Genomic DNA, 25,313 nt, shown 5'->3' on the forward strand with positions numbered 1-25,313 from the left:
TTTTGAGGAGCTCAATCTTGAAGGAGACAATTTAGTGGTGCGAACAAAGACAAAGGCAGAAGTGAGAATAACACAGCTCCATGAATCCAGATCTTATCGCTCTGCATCTACTAGACGCTCCTCAAGATCTTCCAAATCCCTACAATCGAGGTCTTCTACACTCAACAACTAACAAAAGCCTGTACTGATGCTGAAGCTTCTAAAATTCAGGCAGCTTTTGCCCAAAAGAAAGCAGAAATGGAGGCTCAGGCCGCACATAAAGCAGAAATGGAGGCTCAGGCCCCAGAAATGGAGGCTCAGGCTGCATATAAGAAAGCAGAAATGGAGACTCAGGCCGCATATAAGAAAGCAGAAATGGAGGCTCAGGCCGCCTCTAAGAAAGCAGAAATGGAGGCTCAGGCCGCTTATAAGAAAGCAGAAATGGAGGCTCAGGCCGCTTATAAGAAAGCAGAAATGGAGGCTCAGGCTGCACATAAGAAAGTAGAAATGGAGGCTCAGGCCGCACAAATGGAGGTTCAGGCCACATATAAGAAAGCAGAAATGGAGGCTCAGGCCGCATATCATAAAGCAGAGAAAGAAGCTGAAGCCACACGCCAAAAGGCAGAAATTTAAGTTTTGGAAAAACAATGTGAGCATGCCACAGCCATGGCAAGGTTAAGGGTCTTAGAACAAGCCGCTAGTGAAAACGAAAGACAACAGTCCCAGACACTCAGTTGTATCTTATGTCTCAGATTCTTCACACACCTCTCCAGAATGTCAACTCGCTGTCATAGCAGCCAAAGTACTCAATCAAAGTCTCTTCTCTGCACCTACTAAACCTCAAGACCATTGCAGTATCTCAGCTAGCCGCAGACACTGGTGTGTATTTATTAGACCGTCCATCATACTTTGGCACCAACAGAGTACCTCCTAGCAAAATGCACTACTCTACAAACTAACATGCCAATGGACTTTAAGCCAGCTCCGGCATTGAATGCCTTAGCAGCAACATATGTTCCCAAGTCACTCTATGTAAGTCCACCAACCGTCACAACCAACTCTGTTCCACCTGCAGTTATGCACCCAAAATCTGAAAACACGGACATGTCACAGTTTGCTAAATACACGCTCCGCAGAGAGCTTGTTAAGACAGGCCTCACCAAGTTTGATGACAAGCCTGAAAATTAAAGAGGCTGGAAATCCACTTTTAAGGCCACAATGGGTGACCTAGACATCAATGCCACAGAGGAATTAGATCTACTCATCAGATGGCTAGGTCCCCAGTCTTCTGAACACATCAAGAGGCTCAATGCAGTTCATATTGACAACCCTGCTGCAGGCCTTAATGCTGCTTGGGGCAGACTTGAACATACCTTTGGCAGCCCAGAGGCCATTGAAGATGCTTTATTCAAAAGGTTTCAAAGCTTCCCAAGGATTTCTGCTAACGACAATCTAAAGTTTCAAGAACTCAGCGATGTTCTATTAGAGCTTCAACTTGCTAAGGCTGACATCAACTTACCAGGTCTCAGTTACCTTGACACCTCTCACGGCATCAAATCTATTGTTCTCAAGCTAGCATATGGAATTCAAGAAAGATGGGCAGCGCTTGGATCAAAGTATTAGGAAGAACATAGAGTTGCCTTTCCTCCCTTTTCCTACTTCTGCGAGTTCATCAAAAGAATTGCAGACACGAAGAATGACCCACGTTTCTCATATGGGGACTGTAACCTTTTCAGTACACTATCTCCAAGACCTACAAGCACACGTATGTCGCACAGAAACCATAGAGGTCCAGCATTAGTGAAAAAGACTAATGTTCTACCTGTGCCTGCTACAGTTCTTGAAAAGGCTGATCAAAATAAGAAAATTGAGGACCCAAATCGCCAATGTTCAATACATAACAAACCACATCCACTTAAGAAATGTATCTGCTTCAGAAAAAAAACCCTCCAAGAACGTAAGGAACTTTTGAGGAAATTTGGGATTTGCTACAAATGCTGTGCCTCCACAGAGCACTTTGCAAAGGACTGTAAAGCGATCATCAAATCTATAGAGTGTGACAGCGATGACCATGTGCAAGCTCTTCATCAATATTCGCACAACTCTTCTACGTTCACAAACAATCTTCCTGAGGCAAAGCAAGGCAGGTCAAGGCAGGCCAGATCAAGCAGCACCTACCACCCCAGTGTTCTCTACATGTACAGAGGTCTGTGGAGAAGGATTCTGTGACAAATCCTGTGCAAAGATATGCTTGGTATGTGAATACCCAAAAGATCAACCTGAAAAGGCCATAAGACTGTATACTATTTTGGATGACCAGAGTAACAGATCTCTTGCAAGAACACAGTTTTTTTAACTGTTGAACATAACTGGAGATGCTCTGCCTTATACCCTAAGCACTTGTTCCGGCACTACAGGGAGATGCTCTGCCTTATACCCTAAGTACTTGTTCCGGCACTACAGAAGTCTTAGGTAGGAGAGCCAGTGGTCTTGTAGTTACTCCTCTGAATGTGGAAATATCTTTGCCCACTATCCTTGAGTGCAACCAGATTCCAAACACCAAAGAGGAGATCCCTACTCCTGAAGCTGCTTTTCACCATTCTCACTTAAAGCACATAGCCAACCGAATACCAGCCCTCGATGAAAGTGCCAATATCATGCTGTTACTCGGTCGAGACATTCTAAGGGTGCACAAAGTTCGTCATCAAATCAACGGTCCACACAATGCACCATATGCTCAGTGTCTGGATCTAGGATGGGTCATCATAGGCAATGTCTGCCTAGACAAGGGCAAGTGGTCCTACTCAGTCTCTTCCCTTAAAACACATGTCCTGTCAAATGGGCGAACAACTTGTGTCTGCACAACAACCACATAAATATATTGTGAAAGAAAGACTCTTTGAAAAAGGTGCACAACAGCACATCATACAAGACAATAGGAAAGTTCTTAATCTCTGGGATGACAACATCGGCAACACAGTGTTCAAGGTAACCACTAAATGCAATGAGTTGGCAGCTACTATAGGAGACAAAGAATTCTTGAAAACCATGAGTAAAGAGTTCTACCAAGATGATTCCAACAGTTGGGTAGCACCTCTACCATTTCGTACCCAAGAAAGAGACTACCAAACAATAGGGTACACGCAGAATCATGGTTTGTTTCTTTAAATCGCAGTTTGAACCAGAAGCCTGAGATGAAAAGGCACTTTGTGGACTCTATGCAGAAGGTGTTTAAGAGAGATCATACTGAGCCTGCACCTCCTCTTACGGAAGGAGAAGAATGTTGGTACCTACCATGCTTTGGTGTCTACCATCCTTGCAAGCCTAATCAGATTAGGGTGGTCTTTGACTCAAGTGCTCGTCATGAAGGTGTCTCCCTCAAAGACAATCTTCTCACTGGGCCTAATCTGAACAACAATCTCATAGGAGTTTTACTTTGCTTCAGACAAGAGCCAATTGCTGTAATGGCTGACATTCAGCAGATATTCCACTGTTTCATCGCCCGGGAAGACTACAGAAACTTCCTCAGGTTCCGAAATAATGATGTCAACGATGAAGTCATAGACTACCGTATGAAGGTACATGTTTTCGGTAACAGTCCTTCTCCTGAAGTAGCAATTTATGGACTGAGGAAAACAGCTCAAGAGGGTGAGAAAGAATTTGGATCTGATGCAAGACAGTTCGAACTGAATTTTTATGTAGACAACGGACTCAAATCTCTGCCCATTGAAGAAGAAGCTATTGACCTTCTTACTAGAACCCAGAACATGCTTGCCACTGCAAACCTCAGACTTCACAAAATCATCTCTAACAGTGACAAGGTTATGATAGCCTTTACTTCAGATGACCATGCTGTCAATGTGAAGAAATTCCAACTAGGAACTGACCTTTCTGTTACACAACGCAGTCTTGGATTGCTTTGGAATGTTAAACAAGACACATTCACATTTCAAGCATCAGCCTGTGACAAGCCCTTCACAAAGCGAGGAGTTTTGTCTATAGTGAACAGCATTTATGATCCCTTAGGTTTCATTACACCTCTCACCATTCAGGGTAAGATACTGCTGAGACAACTTACTTCTGAAAGCTCAGACTGGGATACCCCCTTACCCAAGAAGAAACAACAAAAGGTGGGAATCCTGGAAACAGTCTCTAAAAGCATTAGAACAACTCCAGATACCACTCTCTTACACCCAAGCATCCTTAAAGAATGCCACCAGAAGGGAGATTCATGTCTTTTTTGGTACATCCAACGAAGCCATTGCTGCGGTGGCTTATCTTTGAGCTACAGATCCCAGCGTGGAAGTGGGTGTAGGATTTATAATGGGCAAGACCAAGCTCACACCCAAACCTGAAAATACTATTCCAAGGCTTGAACTTTGTGCAGCTGTGTTAGCTGGTAATATTGCTGAGCTTATAGAACTTGAAGTAGATGTTGAAATAGACTCCTTTGACTTTTATACAGACAGCAAAATAGTGCTCGGATATATATACAATCGAACAAGACAGTTCTACGTGTATGTTGGCAACAGAATGTAACACGTAAGGAAGTTCTCTACGCCTGAACAATGGCACTATGTTCCTACTAGCCTCAACCCTGCTGACCGCGGCAGTTGTGCAGTACCTACTACTGCATTTCGAGACACATCTTGGCTATATCCACCATGAAAGAAGGTTCTGCACGCCTTTACTCCAGGCCTATAAAAGGAACTAGTACTTCTTTTGCCCAAACAGGAAGACAAATCATCAACTTAATTTAAAGCTAGGTAAAAAGGAATGTGCATGTTGCTGCCTTCCCCTCTGAATATGGATCTCCATGTCTCAGCTTGCACTTTCGAGACCAACATCTGCAAGTATATGCTAAATGTTTGCATTGTTTTCCTTTGTTCTTCCCTTCCCTCTTGTTTTGCAGATGTTCCTGGAAAGAATCTTCATTTCTTATATTGGACCAAAGTTTGTTATAATACAAATCATAGATTTTGCCGGGGAGTGTCATGTTTCACATGACTGTCATATTGACTATCATATGCCTTTAAGTGTTTTCTATATTTTGTCTCTGCTCCTCCTTTTCCTTTAGTTTAGTTAATGCTGTATAGATAAGAAAAAATAAAAAAGTGAGCGCTCTCCCATCAGCAGCCAATGCACCCAAGGCAATCACAGTAAAACCTTCAAAAATACACAAAAATAAAAAGTGCAGCGCTAGTAAATATAAGATCTATGAACACATATATATCTCAGATGATCTGAAACACAATGTGGTATATAGCACTAAATAGAGAAAATAACCAATACATCAGATGAAATTGATAATATTGATAATAATGTCCAGACAAGTTATCGCAGGATCTTGTGTAGAAGCTTAAAAAGCCAGGATCAAATAGTAAAATTGCACACTCACCGGACGTGCTATAAACAAGCGCATATGTTGTATGACCCCTGGAAATCCCTCATCGAGCGGGGAAGATAGATAACCATCCGGGAGCAGATAATCCTGGTGTAATGGACAGCCTCCAGGTCCAGGAATCCCCTTAAGACTGGGTGAATATATGAGTAAGGAACTCCCTCCGGTGGTAAAGATGAGCAATAGGATGTCCTAAAATTTATTAGCTCCAATAGGAGCCAAAAAACATCTCATAGTGTAGTAGGTAAAATCAAAAAATTTATTTCAAAAATATGATAGATAAAAACAGGGCAGAAACACTCAGACAGTGAATGATAAGAGTAAAGTGTGACTGACCCAAAAGTAAGATGGCCGCCGGGCCTCCTCGTGGTTCCAGGCGGCTAAGATGTCACGCTCTGTTGGCTCCTCCTAAGGCCTTTCGTGCCACTGCACATCATCAGAGGGATCCCCGCTCGATGAGGGATTTCCAGGGGTCATACAACATATGCGCTTGTTTATAGCGCGTCCGGTGAGTGCGCAATTTTACTATTTAATGCTGTATAGATAGCTAACCCCCTTCCTAGTAATGCATTGCAGCTTTAGCCTCATGTCATGAAGCAGGACACATTATGATCTTTTGACCTATCAAATGTTCTTTGTTGTAAGATTCTCTCAGTTTATGAAATAAACTTCACAAGATCTACAAGATATCAGCTCAACTGAGTCACTGACTGTGGTATCCAACTGAGATTGGGGTTATCACTATCTTATCACAACTGTAAGTTACAGAGATCACACTTTCAATGCTTAGATTGGAGAGAGAGAACAGGTACATAGAGGAGGCCTGCTCTCACTGACTGGAGGGCTCAAGACTGTCTGGTGCATAATGGTATTTTATGTTCGTTTATGCATTATGTCTGTATGACTTCTTGTTTTGTTGTGTTTATCTAAGTTTATGTATCTCTTTATGATATACAATTAGCCGATGAGGAAGAAACTGCTGTCGCGAAACATCTTGGGCAAACTCTCCAGCGCTAGAATGTCCCTCACTCCCCTATAAGATCATCCTGGTGGTTATTTCCATGCTTCATCACTGGCTGTGTTTCTTTATTACATGGTGGGCTTTGGGACATTGCGGGGATATCACTTAACAAGTCTTTTAACACTATGGTTTATATGTGACGTGATATCAAATAAAGCAATACTGATTTTACTAACATGTGTATGTAGTCTTTGTGCCTATAAAGTCCATTTGTATTATCCCTGTTTCTTTTGTATTACTTGACCCTCCCTCTTAGATTGCAAGCTCTAACAAGCAGGGCCCTCTGATTCCTCCCATATTGGTTTGTATTATAACTGCACTGTCTGCCTTCATGTTGTCAAGCACTGTGCAAACGGTTAGCACAATATAAATCTTGAATAAAAATAATGTATATGCATGTATTAATTTTGGTTATAGATTGGAATTGACAGTGAAGCAAATGCTTATTCTGTAGTATGCTTAATGTAATTGGATATTTGTACCTATTGTATAATTGTACTTATATGCTTCATCCAACTTTATTGCAAAAGCATTACACGCATACTTTGTGTATTTAAAATTATTGTATTAGCAGACTGATACACTGTGAAAGGGGTTAAGTACCCTAAAACAAATTTATTGTTGGTTGCAATAGTGCAGATAATAGTGGTATGAAGACCTTTATTTCTAACTGCCTGAAGTCTATGCACAAACCAACACTCCAGTAGTGTTGATCTTCTATGCCACCTCAATGGTTCTTCCCACCAACCCCCACGTCTCTACAAGACAGTAGTATTTGAGACGTCAGTGGGAGTAAGCAGTGGGCACTGATGATTTGCACTCCCAGAATGTCTATTTCCACACTGATTTAATTCTTCTTTACAAATAGAGTTTAACAATAAAGTCACTTTAAGGGGCATGAAAAGAGAAAAAGGGGGCTGTAAGGAGGATGTCCTGAAAGGAAGACAAAAGTGAAGTGTGAGGGGGTCTCCACATTTAGCATATCTTGGCGTAGTCCATAGAAATTCTTCACTGGCAGAATCAAAGAGAAGGCAGTGAATAATTTTCAGTCAGTCCCAGTTTTCAGTTAATGTAGTTCTGGCCTACAGCAGCCTAGCAATGTTTAGTGTCAATACTGAAATTAAAAATGGGCCTCTGGAAAGTTTCTTAAGAAGTGCTTTCTACATCAATAAATGCTAATGCTAGGAAATTGATCGTAGACTGTTTACATTATAATATTTGTACACAGACAATTTCTTGCAGCATCTTTAGGGAAATTATAGGATTCTGGGATTTTCAGGACTAAATGTACTTATGGCCTTGAAGCATCTTGACAAAGTATTTAGGGTTTTTCACTATCTGCATAATAGTAAATCAATAATAAAGTGGGGGAAAATATGCCCTTTTTTATTAGCTTCAAGCTATTTACTAAAAGCAAAGACAAATCAATTGTTTGGTCAGACAAGCCCTTATTGTTACAACAAACTATGTTTATTTGTTTCCTTGATATTACTAATAAACTGCAGATATTTTGCACATAGCATACAAACTCAGGTCTTACATACCAGCTCCAACTCTCTGGGGTTTGTATCTTCTATTTTCTTAAAAGATGTCAGTCCTTCATTTACCATAGCATTAGCCAAGGTGACACCTAGATAACCATAAGTTGGTATTAAGTTTGTATCAGTCACATACAACCACTAAGAATACATTTTAATTACTTTTATATTTCTGCAGTAAATTAAAAACATCTTTTTGTGTGTTAAAATTTGTTAAATCAGATTTTATTACAGTTAACAAAATACAAAAGAAAATATTACCCATAAATCCCAACTCTCTATATGAAGGGAATCAGAACCTAACCCAAAAAACCCCCCAAATTTTTATATTTGTAAATATGTACTGTACTCACATTGCACTGCTTCCAGCATTTATATGAACATGCAATTGCATTTAAGTTTATTTCTTATGTTTCACTAAGTGAACTTTTTATCATTATGTTGCCAGACCCTGTGCACACCAGAACACAGTGCAGGAAACCTTTGTTCCATGTGCTTTTTCTGCACTATGTTCAAAATGCACTGCAGTTGCAATCTGCAGTGGGTATCAATGTTAATGACACCCCAGACACTGGTCGCAAACGCACTGCGTTTGCTTGCACCGGATTGCATGTTACAGAGGTTCCATGTGATCCGGTTGCAGTGTGTTTCCAAAAGTAGTGCACAACTGTTGGTGCAGGGTGCAGTGCAATTTGAGCTCCTTTAAAAATCAATAGACTCATATTGCACTGCATTGAACTGCATTTGAATCACACAGGAACACTCAGCGAGTTCCTGTACAATTCCTAGTGTGACCCAGTCCTCACCCTGTGGTCATTGTTTTAAGTACACTCAATTTTCCGTGTATCCTTCCCTCTTATTGAGGTTGTAATTTCCTTCCTTCCTCATCGTAAGTTCCTGTATTGTTCCTGCAAGATGCATATTGAGGCTCAGAAAGAAATATTCCTTTTGACCTTCAAACACTGTAAATGCCAACACCTACCACATCATATTGTTCCCTCTGCGTGCAGTAAAGATATTCATGAATGCACAGAGGTCTCCAGAAGGGATAAGTTACTATTAAAACAAACGGAGCCAGAATAGTCAAAAGGAATATAATTAACACAGCGTTCTGTATGTGCATATGCATATTCTACAACCAAGCTTTGTGTCATCTTCCTTCTTGTGGAAACACATGGTCACAAAAACTTCCTGTATTTCTTCTAAGATTGTTTGGAACGGTTTCTCTGCATTGGACTGTTACCGTCTGCCTAAAACAGTGTTCCGTTTCTTAACCACTTCAGTAGAGGGCACTTTCTTCATCCCCTTCCTGCCCAGGCCAATTTTAAGCTTTCAGCACTGTCACGCTTTAAATGTGCGGTTATGCAACACTGTACCCATATCAAATTTTTATTATCTATCATTTTTTTTTTCAAACAGAGTTTTCTTTTGGTGGTATTTAATCACAACAGGGTTTTTTATTTTTTCCTAAATAAATGAAAAAAGACCAAAATTTGGAAATAAAATTTGTTTTTCTTCGTTTCTTAGTTTTACAAATAAATAATTTTTCTTCATAAATTTAGGACAAACTGTATTCTGCTACATTCCTTTGGTGAAAATAACCCAAATCAGTTTTTGCTACTTAGTCTGTAGGAAAGTTATACAGTCCACAAATTATGGCATACTGTATTTATCTGAAAATAGATTAATCCTGATGTACTGGCATCTCATTTCTTGAGGCCCGAAAATGCCAAGACAGTACAAATATCCCCAAATGTATTCTTTTTGAAACAAAGACAGTTTGAGGTATTTAGTAAAAGACATGGTGAGTTTTTTGAAGTTGTAATTTTTTTTCACAGTTTTTGGAAAATGAAGAAATTAAAAAAACATTTTTTTTTTTTTTTTTGCACAATTGTTTTTTCAAGTGTGGCAGTGATCAAGGACACTGACTGGTGACAGTATGTATATATATTTTAGGTATTTACCAAAACATATTCAAGCTATAGTTATATAATGGCTATGGGCAGAATGGCTATGGGCAGGGAGCGTGCACAAGCAGGGGGCGGGGAGGCCTTTTATAAAAGGCCACCTGACCCTGCACTGCCACCGCCCGGCCGTTTATATACAATGGCCGTATGGGAGGTGGTTAAGCTATACAGTAGTTATATTATGGATATGGGCTGAGAGTGCACACTCTCAGGTTTAATTTGAGGGTATGTACATCCAAATTGGAGGAAGGGTTTAGGAATTGCAGCTCTTAAGAGTAGCCATCCCCCCTTTTTCAAGGGACCAAAAGTAATTGGACAATTGAATAAAAAGCTGTTTCATAGCCAGGTGTGGACTACTCATTCATTATTTCTTCATTTAAGCAGGTAAAAGGTCTGGAGTTGATTCTAAGTGTGGTATTTGCATTGGGAATCTATTGCTGTGAACCTACATCATGCGTTCAAAGGAGCTGTCCATGCAAGTGAAACAGGCCATTGTAAGGCTTCAAAAAAGAAACAGATCCATCAGAGAGATAGTAGCAACATTAGGAGTGCCCAGATCAACAGTATGCTACATTCTGAGGAAAGAAGAACGCATTGGTGAGCTCAGCAACATAAAAAGACATGGACATCCACGGAAGACAACAGTGGTGGATGATCGCAGGATTCTCTCTATGGTAAAGAAAAATCCATTTGCAACATCCAGACAAGTGAAGGACACTCTTCAGGAGGTGGGCATATCATTATCAAAGTCTACAATCAAGAGAAGACTTCACAAGAGCAAATACAGAGGGTTCACCACAAGGTGCAAACCATTCATAATCCTGAACAATAGAAAAGCCAGATTAGACTGTCAAAAAACATCTATAACAGTCAGACCAGTTCTGGAAAAGCATTTTTGGACAGATTAAACTAAGATTAATCTGTACCAGAATGATGGGAAGAAAAAAGTGTGGAGAAGGCTTGGAATAGCTTGTGATCCAAAGCACACAACGTCATTTGTAAAACATGGAGGAAGCAGTGTGATGGTATGGGCATGCATGGCTTCCAGTGGCACGGAGTCATTGGTGTTTATTGATGATTTGACAGAAGACAGAATCAGCTGAATGAATTCTGCAGTGTTTAGAGATATATTGTCAGCCCAGATTCAGCCCAATGCTGCAAAGTTGATTGGACGGAGCTTCACAGTACAGATGGACAATGATCCAAAACACACTGCAAAAGCAACCCAGGAGCTTTTGAAGGAAAAGAAGTGGAATATTCTGCAATGGCCAAGTCAATCACCTGATCTCAACCCAACTGAGCATACAATTCACTTGCTGAAGACAAAACTAAAGGCAGAAAGACCCACAAGCATAGAACAACTGAAGACAGCTGCAGTTAGAGTCTAGAAAAGCATAAGAAAGGAGGAAACCCAGTCTTTGGTAATGTCCATGGGTTCCAGACTGCAGGCAGATATATATATATATATATATATATTTATTTTATATATATATATATATATATATATATATATATATATATTTATTATATATACACATATATACACACACTGCTCAAAAAAATTAAGGGAACACTTTTTAATCAGAGTATATTCATCAAGTCAAACTCCTGGGATATTGATCTGATCAGTTTCAGCTGCTTCGATGTTAATGAAATTCACATGTGCACTAGATGGGAAACAATGAGATAACCCCCAAAACATGAATGGTTTTACAGGTGGAAGCCACTGACATTTTTTTCCCAACTCATCTTTTCTGTTTTTTAAACGTTTTGCATGTGGCTAGGGTCAGTGCCACTGCTGGCAGCATGAAGCGTTACCTGGATCCTACAGAGGTAGCACAGGAAGACCAACTCCTCCAGGACGGCACATCAATACGTGCCATTGCCAAAAGGTTTGCTGTGTCTCTCAGCACAGTCTGAAGAGTATGGAGGAGACATACTGGACAAGGACATAGAATGTCCTTAACCCATCAGCAGGACCGGTATCTGCTCCTTTGTGCAAAGAGGAACAGGATGAGCACTGCCAGAGCCCTACACAATGACCTCCAACAGGCCACTGGTGTGAATGTCTCTGACCAAACAATCAGAAACAGACTTCATGAGGGTGGCCTGAGGGCCCGACATCCTCTAGTGGGCCCTGTGCTTACTGCCCAGCACCGTAAAGCTCGATTGGCATTTGCCATTGAACACTAGAATTGGCAAGTCCGCCACTGGCACCGTGCTTTTCACAGATAAGAGCAGGTTGACCCTGAGCATATGTGACAGATGTAAAAGGGTCTAGAGAAGTCGTGGAGAACGTTATGCTGTAACATCATTCAGCATGGTGGTGGGTCAGTGATGGCCAGAGAAGGCATATCCAAGGAGGGATGCACTGACCTCTACAGGCTAGACAATGGCACCCTGACTGCCATTAGGCATTGGGATGAAATCCTTGGACCCATTGTCAGACCTTACACTGGTGCAGTGGGTCCTGGGTACCTCCTGGTGTATGACAATGCCCGGCCTCATGTGGCGAGAGTATGCAGGCAGTTTGTGGAGGATAAAAAAATTGATACCATTGAATGGCCCCCACGCTCACCTGACCTAAATCCAATAGAACACCTCTGGGATATTGTGTTTCGGTCCATTCGCCGCTGCCAGGTTGCACTTCAGACTGTCCAGGAGCTCAGTGATATCCTTGGTCCAGATCTGGGAGGAAATTCCCCAGGACACCATCCGTCGTCTCATTAGGAGCATGCCTCAATGTTGTCAGGCATGCATACAAGCACATGGGGGCCATACAAACTACTGGGTTCCATTTTGAGTTGCTGCAATGAAATTGCAGCAAATTGAACCAGCCTGCTGCATCATTTTTTTCACTTTGATTTTCAGGGTGTCTGAATTCAGTCCTCTGTAAGTTGATCATTTTAATTTCCATCAAAAGATGGGGCATCCTTATGTTCCTAACATATTACTCAGTCCATACCAGTATAGATATCCAGGATGATATTTTTCCCCATTGAGATCTGCTGATGTGTTTTCAAAGTGTTCCTTTAATTTTTTATATACAGTGAAGGAAATAAGTATTTGATCCCCTGCTGATTTTGAATGTTTGCCCACTCACAAAGAAATAATCAGTCTAAAAATCAAATGGTAGGTGTATTGTAACACTGAGAGACAAAATAGCAACAAAAATGCAAAAGAAATGCATGTTTAACAAATTATGCACTGATTTGCATGTTCATGATAGAAATAAGTATTTGATCCCGTTCACAAAACATGACGTAGTACTTGGTGGTAAATTGCTTGTTGGCATCACAGAGGTCAGACGTTTCCTGTAGTTGGCCACCAGATTTGCACACATCTCAGGAAGGATTTTGTCTCACTTCTCTTGGCAGATCCATAAGTGCCAGGATAAACCCAGCACCAGACCAATCATACAATGAGACTGGTGTAAATATTAGTGTAATACAGGGAGTGATTCAGGAAAGGTAGCAAAGCCCCCTTCATACACTAGACACCAAGGCATAAAGATCACAACAGCAACTGATTCTAAACGTATGACCACATGTAGTCCAGAGGAGGATTTAAATAATTGTATATGAAAAGCCCGTGACCCTCTCAGGTGCCAAGCTGTAGGGCACCATCCTGGGGAGATCCTAACCGGCCACTATAACCTCCCTCATACATGATCAGTTCAAGGACTAAGCTGGTGCATTGATGGATATTCCTGAGAGTAGGTATGCTCTAGTAGTGGTTTTAGATGGAAAGTGCACTCTCCTGAGGGGATGCAATATATAGCGGCAGTAGATGAACTAGCACCGGGATATGCCTCAAATGCCCCTTTGATACACGGAGATGTGCATGATGATACTTGTAAGCAATCAGAGTAGGCACTCGAAGCATGCAGTAACTTCTCAGTCAAAGAAATAGCATTGTAGAAGTGGAAAACCAAGTTACTCCTGTGCTTGGGGATGGACTCAATGTCATTAAGACCACATATGGAAACTCTTGGGATATGCACGCCTTGCTGCCCTCAAAGGACCGGGGGAGTCCAAAGTACTGAATAGAGGGCTCTGAGGAAGAGGCTAGTCCTCGAAACGTATTAGCCTTTTGTATGTCCAGAATTCTCACTACAGATAGACACGCAGTGTGAATTGGACAGAGCTGTTCCTTTATGATGTGCCTTCTATTTATTGATCATTTGTGAGTATAATACTTATTATTTACATTCATTAAACATTTTTAAGGTAATGCACTATTTATTGATCATTTGTGAGTATAATACTTATTATTTACATTCATTAAACATTTTTAAGGTAATGCACTAGGCCAGGGCGCCCTCTGTTTGTTTTTCTCTATAAAAAAATCGCATTATCTGAAGTGCAGTCCCTTTGATTGCACAGGGGTGCATGTAATATAGCTAGTAAGCAATCAAAGTATATTGTGACTCTTCAATGTGTGTGGGACTTTTATTTTTGTTCTTGATTTTGGACTCATCCATTTATATCACTTTTAGTTTTTTTATGTCTCTATCACAGTTGGAATATAGTTCACCTATTATGTATATCTAGCGCCATACCTTATTTTATTGTATGGTCACAAGTGATCTTTCATTCCAAGGGGCAGCTAACATTTTTTTGTATTATTTAAATTTTTGTTGGCACACTAAATGGTTGAGTAATTATTTATATTTTATTGCATAGAGGATACACTGTTTGTGCAAGGCAGTATATACAGTGGGGATCGAAAGTTTGGGCACCCCAGCTAAAAATTTGTATTAATGTGCATAAAGAAGCCAAGGAAAGATGGAAAAATCTCCAAAAGGCATCAAATTACAGATTAGACATTCTTATATGTCAACAAAAGTTAGATTTTATTTCCATCATTTACACTTTCAAAATAACAGAAAACAAAAAATGGCATCTGCAAAAGTTTGGGCACCCTGCAGAGTTAATATCTTGTACTGCCCCCTTTGGCAAGTATCACAGCTTGTAAACGCTTTTTGTAGCCAGCCAAGAGTCTTTCAATTCTTGTTTGAGGTATCTTTGCCCATTCTTCCTTACAAAAGTCTTCCAGTTCTTTGAGATTTCTGGGCTGTCTGTCACGCACTGCTCTTCTGAGGTCTATCCATAGATTTTCAATTATGTTGAGGTCAGGAGATTGTGAAGGCCATGGCAAAACCTTCAGTTTACGCCTCTTGATGTAATCCCCCGTAGATTTTGAGATGTGTTTAGGATCATTATCCATTTGTAGAAGCCATCCTCTCTTTAACTTCAGCTTTTTCACAGATGGCATCAAGTTACCATCCAAAATTTGCTGAAATTTTATTGAATCCATTTTTCCTTCTACTCGGGAGATGTTCCCTGTGCCACTGGCTGCAACACAACCCCAAAGCATGATTGATCCAACCCCATGCTTAACAGCTGGACAGAGGTTCTTTTCATTAAATTCTGTGCCCCTTCTTCTCCAAACGTACCTTTGCTCATTCCGGCCAAAAAACTTCAATTTTAACCTCATTGGTCTACAGAACTTGTTTCCAAAATGCATCAGGCTTGTCTATATGTTCATTTTCAAAGTTCAAACGATGATTTTTGTGGTGAGGACGTAGAAGAGGTTTTCTTCTAATGACTCTTCCATGAAGACCGTATTTGTACAAGTATCTGTTTATAGTGGAATAGTGTACCACAACTCCAGTGTCTGCCAGATCTTTCTGGAGGGATCGTGCAGTCAAACGTGGGTTTTGAATTGTTTTTCTCACAATCCTGTGAGCTGTTCTGTCTGATATTTTTCTTGGTCTTCCAGATCTTGCTTTAACTTCCACTGTTCCTGATGACTGCCATTTCTTAATTACATTCTGAACAGAGGATATTGACATCTGAAAATGCTTTGCTATCTTCTTATAGTCTTCTCCAGCTTTGTGAGCGTCAACTATTTTCAGTTTCAGTTTTCTAGACAACTGCTTAGAAGAACCCATGGTGCTGATTGTTGGGGCAAGGTCAGATGAGTCTGGGCATTTAAAACCTTTGAGATTGACATCACCTGGCCTTCCCAGACGATGATTGAAAACAAGGGGGGTGTAACGAGTGCTGGATAATTATAGAGCAAAGTATAAAAGCAGCTGGCATGAAAGGCAAGCCTCCAAAACGCCTCGTGGTAAACAGTCACAAACAGAAAACATGCAGCGCTAGTGTATATAGGTCTATCTCATGATAACATATGACCATGTAAACAGGTATAAACGCAGCTAGCATAATGGTCTTAAGCAACCAATACTATAACATTATCATCGTTAAGAAGGTGTAAATAGTGATATAGGTGTCTAAGTCAATATATCATAGGAGTGACGTAAATAAATCTGTGACATCTGTGGTAGGAAGTGTGGCTGTAGAATGCACTAACAAGATAGCGCAGATAATAGCGCCTTGGAGTAAAATGACCTACTCCTGGTCAATGGATCAGGGAACCTGCCGGAGTGGTGGTCGTCTCTGCTGTGGTCACCAGAATCATCTGCGTCCTCTCCAATTATGGAATTCCCAGGTGTCCAGTGGGATAAACGCTCATCCGGTATATGGTGGAATCCTTATGTCAGCGACCTCCAGGGGTGCGGTGTGCGCTCAAGGAACAGGAATCACCTTCCGGGCTCAGAAATAAACCCAAAAGAGAGGCTTCCGATAGTGTGATATCTTTTATTGAGGAGTAAATAAACAAATAAAGCACTTACATGGTGCAATACACAATTCCAAAGATGGCCGCCCGTGTCAAGGTGTGGACCATGTGGGTAGTAGTTGTAGATCAAATAGCATGATTGAAATGATTGAAAACAATCCATGACACTGGCAGGTCTCAGCTTTGCAAAGGGGGCAGTGCATGCTATAAATTCTGCAGGGTGCCCAAACTTTTGCAGACGCCATTTTTTGGTTTTCTGTTATTTTGAAAGTGTAAATAATGGAAATAAAATCTAACTTTTGTTGACATATTATAAGAATGTCTAATCTGTAATTTGATGCCTTTTGGAGATTTTTCCATCTTTCCTTGGCTTCTTTATGCACAATAATACAAATTTTTAGCTGGGGTGCCCAAACTTTCGATCCCCACTGTATATCACTTTTTTGAATATAAAGAGAAGGCGCTTAGTTTCTCATTAAACCTTGTAGGAGTACTTATGAGGTTAAGCATACAGTCAGTTGCCATTATTGCTAACATTATACAGATGTTTCATACCTTTTTTGTACAAGACTATAGGAACTTCCTAAGGTTTCTGTGACACCGAAAGACTGACAGACAATAAAGCTATTGAATACCATATGAAGGGGCGTGGCTTCTGTAACAGCTTTTTTACCTGCTCTTGCAACATATGGCCTATACGAAAGACCATGCTAAGCAGATGGTTGACATTTCATTTGATGCAAACTTATGTTGATAACAGACTCAAATCCTTAATCAAAGTTGAGGAAGCCACTGGCCTGATCCAAAGAACACATAGTTTGCTTTCTGGAGCCAATCTCAGACTCCATAAGATTGCCTCAAACAGTGCTGTTGTCATGAATGCACTGGTGAAAACACAAAATTTAAAGACTTAAATCTGGGGGTGGGTAAGCCACCCATACAGAGAAGTCTAGGCTTACCGTGGGACTAATTAAAATACAAATTTGGCTTTCAAGTTAGCTCTACAGACAAACCATTTATGAAATGCGGTGTTCTCTCAATGGTGAACAACCTATATGATCCACTTGGGTTCATAGCTCCCATCACCATAGAAGGCAAATTCTTACTAAGTCAGTTATCAGAGACTACTAAAAACTCAGATTCTCTGCTACCAGCTAACAAAAAATTTAAATGGGAGGATGTTGCTACACATCCTTTTCCCTTGCTGCAAGTCAAATTCCTCAAAATTCCTATCAAATCTGAATTCTCACATTTTCAAGGATGCATCCATTGAGGACATAGTAGCTGTTGCCTACCTCAAGGTAATAGACTCTTGCAATCAAGCCCATGCTGGGTTTCTGTTTGGCACAGACAAGTTAGTACCTAAGCTTAAGCAAAAATGATTAGGAAATTTTCCATGCCTGAACAATGACATTATATTCCATCTGTAATTAATCCTGCCAATCATGCCACCAGATCAGTATCCACAGGTGTTTTTGCATATTCTTCCTAGTCCTAAATTCTTGGTGAATAATGCAGAAGGAACTGCTGATTTATTCAGTCTCAGGGCCGGTTAACACTGATGTGGTGCTGGATTTGCAGGGATTCCTGTGTGTTTCCCTCACCGCATTACAATTGCACTCCATTCACGTGAAACGCTGCAGGTGTCAAAGTTAACGACACCCTAAAAATGGTTCACAAAATGCAGTGTGATTGGCTAAATTGGATCGCATAGGTGTGAACACCCATGTGATTTGATTCCAGCGCAGAAAAAAAAGGGTCCTGCACCTGTCCAAATCACATGCGCTTTCTGGCACCGCATCATTGTGAACTGGTCCTCAGCGACCTTGACAAAGTTCCCGAGATTAGTCCTAAAATCAACATATGTAGTTTTTCAAGCCTGAAGAAGGATTTAATCTGAAAGTGTACTGTAAGAACATATTTTGACAGAAAAAGATGTAACCTTTGAAAGAAAAGGTATGTAGCAGCCTTGAATACTTTACTATATTTATAAACACACACACATATTTATATACTGTATATGTGTTTATTACTGTATATATACAGTGGGGCAAAAAAGTATTTAGTCAGTCACCAATTGTGCAAGTTCTCCCACTTAAAAAGATGAGAGAGGCCTGTAATTGGCATCATAGGTAGATCTCAACTATGAGAGACAAAATAAGAAACAAAATCCAGACAATCACATTGGCTGATTTGGAAATAATTTGCAAATTATGGTGGAAAATAAGTATTTGGTCAATATCAAAAGTTCATCTAAATAGTTTGTTATATATCCTTTGTTGGCAATGACAGAGGTCAAACGTTTCCTGTAAGTCTTCACAAGGTTGGCACACACTGTTGCTGGTATGTTGGCCCATTCCTCTATGCAGATCTCCTCTAGAGCAGTGATGTTTTGGGGCTGTCGCTGGGCAACACAGACTTTCAACTCCTTCCAAAGGTTTTCTATGAGGTTGAGATCTGGAGACTGGCTAGGCCACTCCAGAACCTTGAAATGCTTCTTACGAAGCCACTCCTTCGTTGCCCGGGCGGTATGTTTGGGATCATTGTCATGTTGGAAGACCCAGCCACGTTTCATTGTCAATGCCCTTGCTGATGGAAGGAGGTTTGCACTCAAAATCTCACAATACATGGCCCCATTCATTTTGTCCTGTACATGGATCAGTCATCCTGGTCCCTTTGCGGAGAAACAGCCCCAAAGCATGATGTTGCCATCCCCATGCTTCACAGTAGGTATGGTGTTCTTGGGATGCAACTGAGCATTCTCTCTCCTTCAAACACGACAAGTTGTGTTTCTACCAAACAGTTCTATTTTGGTTTCATCTGACCATATGACATTCTCCTAATTCTCTTCTGGATCATCCAAATGCTCTCTAGCAAACTTCAGATGGGCCCGGACATGTACTGGCTTAAGCAGGGGGACACGTCTGGCACTGCAGGATCTGAGTCCCTGGCGGCATAGCGTGGTACTGATGGTAACCTTTGTTACGTTGGTCCCAGCTCTCTGCAGGTCATTCACTAGGTCCCCCCGTGTGGTCCTGGGATTTTTGCTCACCGTTCTTGTGATCATTTTGACCCCACGGGGTGAGATCTTGCGTGGAGCCCCAGATCGAGGGAGATTATCAGTGCTCTTGTATGTCTTCCATTTTCTAATTATTGCTCCCACAGTTGATTTGTTCACACCAAGCTGCTTGCCTATTGCAGATTCAGTCTTCCCAGCCTGGTGCAGGTCTACAATTTTGTTTCTGGTGTCCTTCGACAGCTCTTTGGTCTTCACCATAGTGGAGTTTGGAGTGTGACTGTTTCAGGTTGTGGACAGGTGTCTTTTATACTGATAACAAGTTCAAACAGGTGCCATTGATACAGGTAATGAGTGCAGGACAGAGGAGCCTCTTAAAGAAGGTACAGGTCTGTGAGAGCCAGAAATCTTGCTTGCTTGTAGGTGACCAAATACTTTTTTCCACCATAATTTGCAAATAAATTCTTTCCAAATCAGCCAATGTGATTGCCTGGATTTTTTTTCTCATTTTGTCTCTCATAATTGAGGTCTACCTATGATGCCAATTACAGGCCTCTCTTATCTTTTTAAGTGGGAGAACTTGCACAATTGGTGGCTGAATAAATACTTTTTTGCCCCACTGTACATACGCACTTACATACCTACGCTATCATGGGACAATATAATACAGTACACATATTTATTCCCCCTGCTTAGAACAAACCAAACCCATCCCTATTAAAGCCTAACTCCAGGTTTACTCTCATTTAAAATAGTCATTTTGGGTCCAGCTGCCCCAAGTGAACTATTTCCTTTATTAACTGAGGCAGCCACTGTCAGTGTTGTATAAACTGTATGTAGCATTGGCTACATACAGTTTGCAGCAATATGTTCTAGCAGTGGTACAGGGACTTCCCGTCTGCTGCCAAAACAAAATCAACTTGGGATAAGCACTGCTCAGCCATTCACAAAAAGCAGTTCTTCAGTAATTACAAGGCTCCCTCAGGCTGGCTGAGGTGGAGATTGTGACATTATCCAACTGCCTCTCCCAGTACACAGCACTGTATACTGTATGTAGATGATGCTACATACAATTTAAACAGTGCTGGCAGCATCCACAGCAATTACTAAAGAGTATAGCTAATTTGAACCAGCTCATCTCAAGCAAACTTTTTAAAGTGAAAGTAAACATGGAGTGAGACTTTAACCACTTCCCGTCCGGCCCCTGTATATTAATGACCGGACAGGGGCAGTGCAGGGGTGGGTTGCCGTTCATAAACGGCGCCTGCAATTTTGGACTGTGCGTGCTCCCTGGGAGCGTGCGGCACCGCAATCCGGTGCCCGCTGTGTCCTCCTCTGCACTGGTGTGGTGGTGATCAGGAACAATGTTGCTAGCTGAATTGGTCTGGTGACAGTGGGACATGTATAGTGGCAATCAGGAACACTGTTCCTGGCTTACACTGGTCTGGTGGCACTTAGGAATAGTGTGGCAGCATTAAACACTTCACGTCTGGCCGTTGTATATAAACGGCCAGACGGTTGCAGTGCAGGGTCGGGTGGCCGTTTATAAACGGCCTCCCTGCCCCTTGCTTTTGTGCGCTCCCTGGGAGCACGCAGCACAGCGATCCCCCGGACACAGTGGAACACCGATCGCTGTACGGGACCTCTGTGTGAGGTCCCGATCATATGACCACTGATTGGTCAATCAGTGATCACATGAATAGTAGTAAGCAGAATGTCACTTCTGACATCATTGCTTACTACATGTGAAATCTGTGAATGATCACAGAGATCACATGGTACAAGGCTATTCACAACAGCCTTGTACCATGTCACAAGCTGTGACCAATCACAGCTCACACAGTATTTATCAATGGCTGCAAGAATGCAGCCAGAGAGAAGGAGAAATTATTGCTTTTATGGGTTTAAAAGCAATCAGTGTAAAAAAAAAAATCATCACCACACCCCACAAGTAGTACAGTGTCACTATGAAAAATTATAATTTTTGGTTATAAACTAATTTGGGTTATTTTTTTTTACTAAAAAGAGAACTGAATAAATTTTGGCCAATATTTATGAAGAAAGATTATTTGCAAACTTTTATAAGAAAAACACTTTTTTTCAAAAATTTTGGACTTTTTCATTTATATAACAAAAAAAATATCCCAGTGGTGAATAAATACCACCAAAATAAAGTTTTATCTGTCTCAAAAAAAAATTAATATGGATATAGTGTTGCATGACCGTGCAATTGTCATTCAATGTGTGACAGCGCTGAAAGCTGAAAATGGGCCTGGACAGGCAGGGGGTAAAATTGTCCGGACATGAAGTGGTTAAGGATAGTGAAAAGCTATGCTATACATCTGTTTACCTAGCAAACAAGTGAAAAATAGGCCATTGCTTCCTAATTTAAGTAAAATGGGCCAGTATTCATATCACTACTTATTTACATTTGCCAGCCGGCATGAGGAGCAAGAAACCATTCTTGAAAAACAAATATCTCAGTTCTACGTACCAATTTTTTCCAGTTGTTTGGACACATGTGTTGAATTTTCCCATAATTTACATCTGAAGCATTTAGCAAGAGTTAAGGCATTCAGAAATGCAGTGAATTTCTTTTCTTGCAATGCAAGAAACTCTAACAGATCTACAATTGGAATAAAAACTGGTTAAAGAAACATTTGATCACTGAATGTTTGCAACAGATAAAGAAAATGCATACATTTAGTTACTCGTATGCCATGTCTGAAAATCTTTGCCATGTCTTGTGTTAGTGAAAAGTCTTGAACAGGAATACATCCAAGTTGTGCCTGTATAAGACTGAAGTTAGAATGAAATGAGTTAGTATAGCTTCCATTTCTAGACCTGGCATCCTTCATTGAACATATACACATACAATATATTAACCTGAATTCGCACACACTTGCACGCACATACACAAGTTGCATATTTACCAGTTCACTTTCATTTCCCTGGATTTTATTTTACCCTCCATCGGAAACCTTTGTTTGGAAGTAAAACAGATTATAGGGTAATTTATCCATACATTAAGAAGAGCACAACGTATTTGTTTAAAATACAATTACAAGAGCTTATACTTCAGACATTAAATATGAACAAACCATATCCCTGTATACTGTGTACTTGTCTGAATTAAGAGCACTTAGGCTACGTTCACACTAGCCTTGTGTGCAGGCGGCAGAGAGGCGTTTGGGAAGCGTTTTTACCGCTTCCCAAACGCCTCTGCCAATTCTGCACATTACAGCACATGGTGCTGTTCTAACGGGAGCGTTTGCGTTGCGTCGCGGCAAAACGGACGCCTCTGGTCGAGTCAGGAGGCTTTGAAGCCTCCTATTCTCGTCTATGGTGCCGCTCCGCAAACGCCCGGCCGGCGTTTGCGGTGCGGTTGCGACGCGTTTGCGGGGCGTTTGCGGAGCGGTAACACCACTCAAACTGTATTATAGGCGTTTGTGGGGCGTTATTAACGCTCGGCAAACGCCTAGCAACCGCCACTAAACCGCGCATGCGGTGTTTGCGGAGCGTTTGCCGAGCGTTAATAACGCCCCACAAACGCCGGACCAACGCTTGCCAAACGCTATAGGGGCGTTTGGCAAGCGTTGGTAAAACAGCCAAGTGTGAACGAGCCCTAAGTCTCATTTCTGTCTGCTGCCCCGTTCCTTTGCTATCAACATGAATCACTTCTGACATGTTTTCCTGATACCAAGAGAAAAATAGTGACAGGGAGGGACCTCCATCAGATTGACAGCTCAGCTCTGTGTGCTGCGTGAAGGGGGTGTGTCCCTTCTCTCCAATCAGTTCTCAGAGCTCTCCCCACTGAGTTCTACACTGTGTAATTTCAGTCCTCCAACCCTTTTTTTCTGAGAGCTCACACAAGCTTTATACACTTTGGACTTTGAACAGATGTAGAGAAGAGAAGACTGCACATAAACAGGTACAACTTAGGCAGGAGGATTTTTCCCAACTGTTTGTATGACCTGAGGCTAGTAACATCATGGAGCATATATACAGTAAGGGTTTATAAACACTATAAGGCTAGTACGTGAGAAACATCATCCTTCTCCTATTCGACACCACAAGAGACAGCTTTGGACTGTTCAAACAGCCATGCAACCCGATCAGGTGGCTTCACCACAAATTGAACTGTTAGTGCAATGATAACAATATAAATACAGTAAAGCTCAACCTAACATCATCTATAATAGATATGTAAACATTTTATACTGAACACAAGATACTCTAGAACCCTAGTGCACAACTTGCGGCCTAAGAGCCATATGTGGCCCTCTGGAATATGATGTGCAATCACCGGACCTCAACAGTCTGTGGGAGCATTGATTAGGGTAACCTACAGTCAGGTCCATAAATATTGGGACATCGACACAATTCTAACATTTTTGGCTCTATACACCACCACAATGGATTTGAAATGAAACAAACAAGATGTGCTTTAACTGCAGACTGTCAGCTTTAATTTGAGGGTATTTACATCCAAATCAGGTGAACGGTGTTGGAATTACAACAGTTTGCATATGTGCCTCCCACTTGATAAGAGACCAAAAGTAATGGAACAGCATAATAATCATAAATCAAACTTTCACTTTTTAATACTTGGTTGCAAATCCTTTGCAGTCAATTACAGCCTGAAGTCTGGAACTCAGACATCTCCAGACGCTGGGTTTCATCCCTGGTGATGCTCTGCAAGGCCTCTACTGCAACTGTCTTCAGTTCCTGTGTTCTTGGGGCATTTTCCCTTCAGTTTTGTCTTCAGCAAGTGAAATGCATGCTCAATTGGATTGAGGTCAGGTGATTGACTTGGCTATTGCATAACATTCCACTTCTTTCCCTTTAAAAACTCTTTGGTTGCTTTTGCAGTATGCTTTGGGTCATTGTCCATCTGCACTGTGAAGCGGCGTCCAATGAGTTCTGAAGCATTTGGCTTAATATGAGCAGATAATATTACCCGAAACACTTCAGAATTCATCCTGCTGCTTTTGTCAGCAGTCACATCATCAATAAATACAAGAGAACCAGTTCCATTGCCAGCCATAAATGCCCACGCCGTGACACTACCACCACCACGCTTCACTGATTATTATTATTATTATACAGTATTTATAAAGCGCCTATAGTTCGTTCAGCGCTGTACATTACAAAGGGGGACAGAACATGTGACAGAACAACAATACAATGCAAAACATGAGGGGATCGAGGGCCCTGCTCTTTCGAGCTTACAATCTAGGAGGGAGGGGATGGTGGCACAGGAGGAGATAGCTGTGGGGGATGGGGTGGTAGGAAGAGTGGAGGAGGTTGGCAAGTTAGCAGGGGGTGGGGTAGGCTTCCTTGAAGAGGTGGGTTTTCAGGGTGCGCCTAAAGGAGAGGTTCAGTTTAAGGAAGTGGAGCGACATCCAGTCTGATATGTCGCTCAGTAGCTTTGTGATTTGGGCAGAGACTGAGGTGGTGGGTTGAGAGATAGATTTGTGTGTCGTCGGCATATAGGTGGTAGTTGAAGCCGTGAGAGTGTATGAGTTGGCCAAGGGAGGAGGTGTAGATGGAGAAGAGAAGGGGCCCGAGAACGGAGCCTTGAGGGACCCCAACAGAGAGGGGGAGTGAGGGGGAGGTGGTAGCATTATAGGTAATGCTGAAAAAGCGTTGTGACAGGTAGGATGAGAGCCAGGAGAGAGCAGAATCTCTGAGGCCAAGGGAGTGTAGTTTTTTGAGGAGGAGGGGGTGGTCGACTGTGTTG

General features: G+C 41.4%; 1 protein-coding gene across 1 annotated transcript in view; it reads right to left on the reverse strand.

The window, feature by feature from the left end:
* HFM1 (helicase for meiosis 1) overlaps nucleotides 1-25,313 on the reverse strand; it is a 271,262-nt gene that overhangs the window by 92,950 nt on the left and 152,999 nt on the right. The window contains exons 23-26 of the mRNA XM_089668958.1: nucleotides 22,504-22,551; nucleotides 22,272-22,369; nucleotides 22,065-22,196; nucleotides 7,946-8,031 (exon numbers count right to left, since the gene is read on the reverse strand). Of these exons, the coding sequence (XP_089525084.1) occupies nucleotides 7,946-8,031; nucleotides 22,065-22,196; nucleotides 22,272-22,369; nucleotides 22,504-22,551 (364 nt within the window). The remainder of the gene's footprint in view (nucleotides 1-7,945; nucleotides 8,032-22,064; nucleotides 22,197-22,271; nucleotides 22,370-22,503; nucleotides 22,552-25,313) is intronic.

The sequence above is a fragment of the Staurois parvus genome, unplaced genomic scaffold (genome assembly GCF_062004578.1).
Source record: "Staurois parvus isolate SC_StPar_1 unplaced genomic scaffold, SC_StPar_1.0 ptg000066l, whole genome shotgun sequence".
Classification (NCBI taxonomy): Eukaryota; Metazoa; Chordata; class Amphibia; order Anura; family Ranidae; genus Staurois; species Staurois parvus.